The 9,988-nt window shown below is 40.8% G+C and overlaps 1 protein-coding gene across 1 annotated transcript; it reads right to left on the minus strand.

The window, feature by feature from the left end:
- Positions 1–5,770: 5,770 nt before the first annotated feature.
- LOC145877106 (uncharacterized) lies at positions 5,771–9,344 on the minus strand. Its single transcript, XM_082972400.1, has one exon. The coding sequence runs from the start codon at positions 9,032–9,034 to the stop codon at positions 7,289–7,291; it is 1,746 nt and encodes a 581-aa protein (XP_082828526.1). The 5' UTR covers positions 9,035–9,344; the 3' UTR covers positions 5,771–7,288.
- Between the last annotated feature and the right edge of the window lie 644 nt (positions 9,345–9,988).

Raw genomic sequence — 9,988 nt, forward strand, 5'->3', positions numbered from 1 at the left:
GCTCGTTAGTCAGTATGTGTTACACCTGTGCTGGCTTGTCCATCTCGTTGGTAGGAAGGTGTTTCACCTGAGCTGGTCCAGGTTCTATTTAAGAGTGTCTGGCCCAGTGCTCCAGTTGTCTTGATACATGTGGAGAGTCAACACCTTTAGTTGCTCCACCTTTTTGGTTTGCTTCCTGTCTTTAAGTTTGGTGTGGGTTTTTCTTTTGTTTTCCTCTTCTTGGGCAGATTTAGTGGGTCTCATGGTGGGTGTCTTTTATGTCCCAGTTGTTGTTACTAGTCAACTTCCAGTGTCCCAAGCTTATATTTTGGGTTGGATATTCCCATTAACATTTTAATCAATGGCAATTACTCATTAGTCTTTGTTTCTGGTTTTTGTGTACTAAATATTTCTGTTTATTTTCAATGTTTTTTTAATCTTTTTCCTGTGAAGCCATTTTGTTGCATCCATGTCTGAAATGTGCTGTATAAATAAAGCTTGATTTTATTTGAACATATAATGAACCCAATGACCGACCAATCAACAGACTCTTGGTCCACCTTAGTATGAAAAAACTGTATCAATCCCACTTTTCCAGCCTGCTGAAGGCGTGGTGGAGTAGAAACACCACCCCCGGCTCTACCAGGGGCTTGAGGTGGTCTCCCACAGTTCTGCTTATGTCATGTTCTGTGGCCTTGCTGTTCCAATTTCTTGACTGCCCCTGCAACACAGAAACACATTTAGTCATATTATATAAAACACTCAAAGTAATGGATATGGAGCATCTTTGGCCTCAGTTACACCTGGCACCTAAATGTGACTTCTGTCATCTGATCACTCCAAGCTGCATTAGGTTCAGATCTACCAGGATGGGCCTTTGACACAGTATGGATACAGTCAGGCCACCAAATATGCATCAGCAATGTAAAGAGATGTTGGGAAAAGTACATTATACACAAATGACCTTCGTAATATCAAAGAACAAATGTGTGTGCCTGAGGGGAAATTAACTTCATACAGCCAAAAGGGTGAGAAATTACACCAATATCAGTGGACAATTTGCACTAATGTAAATAAACATAGATGGAACATATTCCCTTTAGCTGACGTGATGAACCGCTAAGGGGACATAAATATTTACCATCTAAACCATGTGTGACCTCTCACCTCTCTGGCTGTAGAAGTGTTCTGCCTAACCAGTCCCCCAAAACAGCGCTCTGACTGAGCTCCACCCTCACTGGGTCTTCAGAGGAGAGGAAGGCTGAGGAGGGATGGAAGGATGAATGGATCAGTCAGTCAATAATGTGTAGAGCTGCTGTCTATGCTGTCTGACTAAATCACTATTTTAGTAGTTCATTAAAGTAAATAAGGCTTTATGACTGCTGAATACCAACTATCAATCACTTAGATCATGTATTTTCAGGTAGAGATACATCCTTGGGACGTCCCTAGCCCGTTGAAGTTGACATTTAAAATGGTTAAGGTAGGGGTTAAGGTTAGGGTTTAGGGTAGGGATGTCCCAAGGATCCCAGATAGCATTGACCATTGTGCATTCTTCTGTCTCTTTTACATAGCAGGTGATGGGTTCTGACTTCTGAACTTGAAAATATTAAATATCCTTATTATGTGAAATTGAATGAAACAATAATGTATGTTGATGGTCATATAATGTACAATATTCCATGATGTTTCTATATGATAACAATAGAGTAATATATTTAATATGATGTACAATATTCCATGATGTTTCTATATGATAACAATAGAGTAATATATTTAATATGATGTACAATATTCCATGATGTTTCTATCTGATAACAATAGCGTAAAATATTGAATATACAATTTTTTTAACAGTTTCACAAATTCATTTTAATTAACTTAATCATTATGATTCAACATCAGTTCACCCTCTCACCTCATACTGTATTGGAGCAGCAGCAGCTGACTGCCCAGTTCAACATCAGTTCACCGTCTCACCTCATACTGTATTGGAGCAGCAGCAGCTGACTGCCCAGTTCAACATCAGTTCACCGTCTCACCTCATACTGTATTGGAGCAGCAGCAGCTGACTGCCCAGTTCAACATCAGTTCACCGTCTCACCTCATACTGTATTGGAGCAGCAGCAGCTGACTGCCCGGTTCAACATCAGTTCACCGTCTCACCTCATACTGTATTGGAGCAGCAGCTGCTGACTGCCCGGTTCAACATCAGTTCACCGTCTCACCTCATACTGTATTGGAGCAGCAGCTGCTGACTGCCCGGTTCAACATCAGTTCACCGTCTCACCTCATACTGTATTGGAGCAGCAGCAGCTGACTGCCCGGTTCAACATCAGTTCACCGTCTCACCTCATACTGTATTGGAGCAGCAGCAGCTGACTGCCCGGTTCAACATCAGTTCACCTTCTCACCTCATACTGTATTGGAGCAGCAGCAGCTGACTGCCCGGTTCAACATCAGTTCACCGTCTCACCTCATACTGTATTGGAGCAGCAGCTGCTGACTGCCCGGTTCAACATCAGTTCACCGTCTCACCTCATACTGTATTGGAGCAGCAGCTGCTGACTGCCCGGTTCAACATCAGTTCACCGTCTCACCTCATACTGTATTGGAGCAGCAGCGGCTGACTGCCCGGTTCAACATCAGTTCACCGTCTCACCTCATACTGTATTGGAGCAGCAGCGGCTGACTGCCCGGTTCAACATCAGTTCACCGTCTCACCTCATACTATATTGGAGCAGCAGCAGCTGACTGCCCAGTTCAACATCAGTTCACCGTCTCACCTCATACTGTATTGGAGCAGCAGCAGCTGACTTGATCGTTGATACTAATCATCATGTTTGAATCTGAGAGTAAATAGAGCCGACTACACTCTAAAAATGAAGGGTTCAACTGGAGTCGTTCTCAGATCCCCTAAGAACCGTAGGGTTCTTGGTCAATGAAAAACAGCCCCAAAAGGTTCTTCAAAGAACTTGTTAGAAGGTGGGTTCATCGAGGAACCTCCGTTGTTGCTGGACTTCTTCCGGGAACTTCGCAATTACAACTGAAAACGATGGTGACAAGTTTGGATGCGACAACAGTTAAAAAGGATAAGTTGGGTTGATGTTTGGCTCTGAATATGTCTCGAAATAATGTATTATAATAAAATAACATACTAATAATGAATAACGAAGACAATGATAGTTTTCTGTGAATATCTTCCATAACGTTACTATAGTTAATTAAAGTTAATATTAGAAAGCCGGGTTTGACCGTCGGCGTTGTATGAGCTACAGTACAGTACCGTTAGCTAGCTAGCTAACGTTATGTCCTAACTAGGCACAACTAGGTTTGGATTATTTCCTCAACTATATTCTTTCCCATATATTGTATATCGTTTCCATAAAGACAACATGGCTTTACACTCATTAACGTAAGTTTCCAATCTAGAGCAGTTCTCATTTTTGTGATAATGAACTAGCTAACGTTAGCTTCGTTAACTAACTAACTAAGTAAGGACGGTGACCTGTCCAGACGAGATGTTACAACGTACTGAATCGTCAATGGAGGTCTTCCTCTTTATATAGCCTGCTACAGCATGCAATACTATTAACTCACAAGGGGGCATAACGTGACATGGACAATACTATCCCATTTTGGAAACGTTACATGTACAATACTATCCCATTTTGGAAACGTTACATGTACAATACAATCCCATTTTGGTAACGTTACATGGACAATACTATCCCATTTTGGAAACGTTACATGTCCGCCCCCTTGTGGAGGGAAATTAATATCTTAGATGGTAGCTGTAGATGGGATTCAAATGCATAATGGTATTAATACAGTGTCTAGACTACCTCTTTTGTATAAATGCCCTTCAGAATCCAAACACAGTATTGCCACGCAGCAAAATGTTGAGTATAATCTTTCAAGTCAGCCTGTCACACAATGCTATTCTCAAACATAACTAATCAATTAGTTGTTTTTCAACAATATTTTAACCTGCAGGAATATTTTCACATTTCTATCTCATGGTTAGTTCCTAGGATAATGCAACTCATACATTTTTCATTACTTCTAAAATGGGGTACAGGTTTAAAATAATTACAGGTTTAGAATAAGTACAGGTTTAAAACAAGTTTCCATAAAGCCAACATGGCTTTACTCTCATTAACGTAAGTTTCCAATCTAGAGCAGTTCTCACTTTTGTGATAATGAACTAGCTAACGTTAACTAACTATTACAGGTTTAAATCAAGTATATGTTTAAAATAATTACAGGTGCACCTTACTAGCTTATACTATATCATAAATGGTCTTAACTAGTAAACACAGATTCTAGTTTTCATTCAGTTCACAGATGGCTGGCTGGGCTTTACACCTCCAAGGCGGCGGCGGCGGCGGCGCCCCCCCCCCCCACCCCCACCCAGGAATACACACTCAGAGCCTAAAAACTCCACTTTGCGTGCTTCGCTCACATTCTTTTTTTTTTTTTAACTACGTTCGAGATGTGGTATCCACTCGGCTCGCTGCCTCTCAGATCAAAGGTGGGACCATCTGCTCCGTTCCTGAAGTGTGGTCTCCCTGAGATCCCAAGTTAGAGGGATCCCTGGTGCACCATTTACCCAGGTCACCAGGAGCGGTCACCAAGTCAAGATTCACATCCCCAAATGTGGTGATTAATTTCTTTAACATCAAATGAGGAGACAAACTTATCACACAAGTCAGAGTTATACTTAAACTAAATCTTTATTAACTTATTAATAAGGGAGCAGGTCAATACAACACGCAAATATAGGGTGAATCAATTGAGTGCTCTACGATAATGATGGCTGGTCGACGAATCACTCCCAGATGACTCGTTGAGAACCACGATACAAAAGTACAAAGGTATTTTAAAGCCAAGATACACCCCTTTCAACCTACATGACAAACAACCGATGAATAGAATGGGTCACAAGCTTAAGATTTGTATGAAAGATGCTTCTAATTCTCAGCAGACAGTATCTGCTGTAAAAACAGTACTCTTTGTGTAGAGACCAGGGTCTGGCCCTGGGGTCATCTCTCCCTGGTACCATATAGAACAGAAACATTAACTCATGTTCTGGAATGCAGTCTCTTTAGGTTTTATCACCCAAAAGACATTGTAAATCTCCTGTCAGTGTTTTCTCCCAGAGGCCCATCCTCAGTAGAACACAGACATAATAGTTATAAGAACCCTCTATTCTGTTGCATAAAACAACCATTTGATGCAATAAAAGTATTATAACAAAGTTGCAGTTTTGCTCTCTGTGTCCACTGAAAGTTGACTAGTAACAACAACTGGGACCTAAAAGACACCCACCATGAGACCCACTAAATCTGCCCAAGAAGAGGAAAACAAAAGAAAAACCCACACCAAACTTAAAGACAGGAAGCAAACCAAAAAGGTGGAGCAACTAAAGGTGTTGACTCTCCACATGTATCAAGACAACTGGAGCACTGGGCCAGACACTCTTAAATAGAACCTGGACCAGCTCAGGTGAAACACCTTCCCACTAACGAGATGGACAAGCCAGCACAGGTGTAACACATACTGACTAACGAGGTGACACCAATCAGTGCGTCCTACGTGCTAACGAGCTAGACGTGCTGACGAGCTAGACGGGCTAACGAGCTAGACGGGCTAACGAGCTAGACGGGCTAACGAGCTAGACGTGCTAACGAGCTAGACGTGCTAACGAGCTATACATGCTAACGAGCTAGACGGGCTAACGAGCTAGACGTGCTAACGAGCTATACATGCTAACGAGCTAGACGGGCTAACGAGCTATACATGCTAACGAGCTAGACGGGCTAACGAGCTAGACGTGCTAACGAGCTAGACGTGCTAAAGTCCAACCTCAAAACAAAATGGAAAAACCAAAGACTAACACCTTAATAGAATGCTTACCACCAACAGAAAACAACTTCCATTTCTCATTATAATCAACTACAATGCTTCACCTTCTACAATATAAACATGGTGTCTACTGGCTGTCAACAATTAAAAACAACAAGAAAAAAACCCTAAAACGCTTCTGGAACACATTTTTTATATTTTTTTCCCCACTAGCTTCTAGAACTCTGGTCCCCTTGGAACGAAAAATACGGAAAAGAATAAGAGATAAAACTCATCTCCAAAAAACCAGTCAAAATAAATTGTAATCAATGGCACTGGCTAACGCAAAACGTATTAACTGCCCACAATCAGCAACCAAGTTGTCCTTACCAGGGACATGTCTCATTTCGAGCTTCTCTCTCTTCTCAGGGTTCACTAAATAGGCATGTTGTTGGATCGGGGCCCAGTCCCCAATGTCATGCTCTAGTACATTTGGGTTGGCACATCTGAGAATGAACCCTGATATTCTAATAGCAGGGCAACAATGTCAATATAATTGTACCAAAAATTGTCAGTTGGTTGCATAAATAAATATTTGGTTGCATAGTCCTTTTTTCAAGGTATTTTCAATGACATTTTTCTAGGTGGGATATCCCCAATGTCAAAACACAGTTTTAACATGTACAAATCAATAACCAATATGCAGAAACAGTTTGTGATAAATTGAAAACCTAAACATAACATGTGCTACATACACAAACATCTGCCACAATAATCATATTACTTTTTAAAAACAAGCTCCTTATAAACTGCACAAGCACCAGAAACACTGTTGTTTTGACAAGTAGCAATAAATCACTGATATCGATTAAGGGTGAAATCAGGTTGTACGTGATGTTGAAACTAGCACAACTAAAAAAACACATGGAAATGGGAGATGTCTTTTACCTCACTGATTAGAGGACAACCTGCAGAAGACAGTCAGCTACATTTTGGAGTGAAACATTTAAATGTAGGGGTCGCTAAACAAAGGAACACAACATTTATGTCATCACTCATCGATATCATGTTGAAATCAATTGTGTGAGAGGAGGGAGATGAGGTTGCACGTCCTGTTAAACTAACAGCTAAAAATCCACATGGAATATGGGAGTAATGTGTACATCCCTGGTTAGAGGACAATTTGTAGAAAACAGCTAGCTACATTTTGAAGTGTTGCATTTTGATTCCAGTGGGTCACCAACATGGTCACCAACTCTTTTTTTGTTAGTCACTTTTTGTTAAATCACATAAATAGTAACTCTTCCATTTCAGAGCCTGGATTTTCCCCCTGAGGCTAATATCCATATCATGTTGAAATCAATAGAACAGGGGACAAACGTTTAGGGTTCTACATTGTGACATCATTAAAATACTCCTTCTACAATGTTAAAACATTCTACATTGTGACATATCATTGATATCATGAAACAACTCCATGTATTTTCTGATGTTTGATCAGATGTCTTTTATCAGAGTATCTCTTGTTACATTGATCACAGCTATAAGGTTTCTCTCCTGTGTGTGTTCTCTGGTGTAGAGTCAGAGTGCTAGATGTAGTAAAACTCTTCCCACATTGATCACAGCTATAAGGTTTCTCTCCTGTGTGTGTTCTCTGGTGTTGAGTCAGAGTGCTAGATGCAGCAAACCTCTTCCCACATTGACCACAGCTATAAGGTTTTTCTCCCGTGTGTGTTCTTTGGTGTATCTTCAGTTTGCCAGATTGAACAAAACTCTTGCCACATCGAGTACAGCTATAGGGTTTCTCTCCTGTGTGTCTTCTCTGGTGCATCTTCAGTTCTCCAGATTGAACAAAACTCTTCCCACATTGAGTACAGCTATAGGGTTTCTCTCCTGTGTGTCTTCTTTGGTGTATCGTCAGATGGTTAGATTTTAAAAAAAACTTCCCACATCGAGTACAGCTATAGGGTTTCTCTCCTGTGTGTGTTCTCTGGTGAAGAGTCAGATTGCGCAAGCAAGTAAAACTCTTCCCACACTCATCACAGATATAAGGTTTCTCTCCTGTGTGTACTCTCTGGTGTGATATCAGGCTGCTTCGATGAGTAAAACACTTCCCACATTGATCACAGCTAAAAGGTTTCTCTCCTGTGCGTGTTCTCTGGTGTAATTTCAGGCTGGTTGAATGAGTAAAACTCTTCCCACATTCATCACAGCTGTATGGTTTCTCTCCTGTGTGTGTTCTCTGGTGTGTTATCAGGTTGATTAGCTGAGTAAAACTCTTCCCACATTGATCACAGCTAAAAGGTTTCTCTCCTGTGTGTGTTCTCTGGTGTAATTTCAGGCTGGTTGAACGAGTAAAACTCTTCCCACATTCATCACAGCTAGAAAGTTTCTCTCCTGTGTGTATTCTCTGGTGTGATATCAGGCTGCTTCGATGAGTAAAACTCTTCCCACATTGATCACAGCTAAAAGGTTTCTCTCCTGTGTGTTTTCTCTGGTGGAATTTCAGGCTGGTTGATTGAGTAAAACTCTTCCCACATTCATCACAGCTATATGGTTTCTCTCCTGTGTGTGTTCTCTGGTGTGTTATCAGGTTGCCTAGTTGAGTAAAACTCTTCCCACATTGATCACAGCTAAAAGATTTCTCTCCTGTGTGTGTTCTCTGGTGTAATTTCAGGCTGGTTGAACGAGTAAAACTCTTCCCACATTCATCACAGCTAGAAAGTTTCTCTCCTGTGTGTATTCTCTGGTGTGATATCAGGCTGCTTCGATGAGTAAAACTCTTCCCACATTCATCACAGCTATAAGATTTCTCTCCTGTGTGTGTTCTTTGGTGTACAATAAGATGGCTAGATGTATCAAAACTCTTCCCACATTGAGTACAGCAATAAGCTTTCTCTACTGTGTGGCTTCTCCGATGAATTTTAATGCCTGATGAGGTGAATCTCTTCCCACAGTCAGAGAGGTTAATTATCTTCCCTGTGGGTCTCTGCTGGTGTTTCTTGAGGAGTTCTGATCTGGAGAGACTCTTCTCTGCCTCATCAGCATCATGAGGTTGTTGAGGCTCCCCAGAGGATCCACGATAGTCCCGTCTCTCTCCTGTGTGAATGACAAAGTCATACAGATGGTTAAAGGCCCACAACAGCAGAAATCCACTGTAAAAGGTCATGCCAACAGCGTAGCCATGATGTTGAACAACAATTGACATCTGTAATGAATGTAATGATTACTTGACATTTGTCTTAAAATGAGCAACAATAGTCATATTTTGTCTTGTTTTCACATTAGTAGTAACATCTAAGATTGGAGGCCCTTTTCTATGTTTGCTGGTGAGAAAAGATGTTTGCTCAGGGGAGTAACCTCCATTACCAGGTTGCTTATGAGTTCATTTCACACTACTTTGGATTATAATTGTCAGGCTCGCTTGAATCTCCTGCTTAATATAATGTTTGTGTCGTCATCGCAAATCAACCGCTTTGTACTTAAAAAACACTTCAACCAGTAAAATGCTCTTTGGCTTTTCCATCAGCCTGACAATGAGGGTTTGTACACTGTTTGCCAAATTGGCCCATAACTTCACCTAACAACAACATAGACCTACTGTAGGACCCATAACTTCACCTAACAATAACATAGACCTACTGTAGGACCCATAACTTCACCTAACAATAACATAGACCTACTGTAGGACCCATAACTACACCTAACAACAAATATAGGAAAATAGCTCTGTGTGTTGAACAATAGCCTATCCATCAAGGAACAGTTCTCTACACATTATGAGCTAAGTATCTCCGTTTCCAAACGGACTAACGAGACCCTACAGTAAATCAAGCAGACAATAACACATTATAAACATCAATTTGTTAGGGATGTTGGATCCAACGTGGAGCACGGCATAACTGTCTTTACCAGAGTAATGAATGAAGAAGCACTTTGGTTGTTGTTGCATGTCGTGATGTTTGTCATGTGACTGGCATTCAGAAAAGTATTTCCTGGATCTTCTGATAGTTGATCATGTGACTGTAACTAAACATCTACAGTATTAAGTATTATGTGTAATTATTGAAGAACTGCGTTAATGACAGTATCCATTTGAGTGTTGTCAATAAAGCTAAGATTAAAAAAAAAAAAAATGTATTTCACCTTTATTTAACCAGGT

Source organism: Salmo salar, unplaced genomic scaffold (assembly GCF_965601325.2).
Source record: "Salmo salar unplaced genomic scaffold, fSalSal1 ptg000686l, whole genome shotgun sequence".
NCBI lineage: Eukaryota > Metazoa > Chordata > Actinopteri > Salmoniformes > Salmonidae > Salmo > Salmo salar.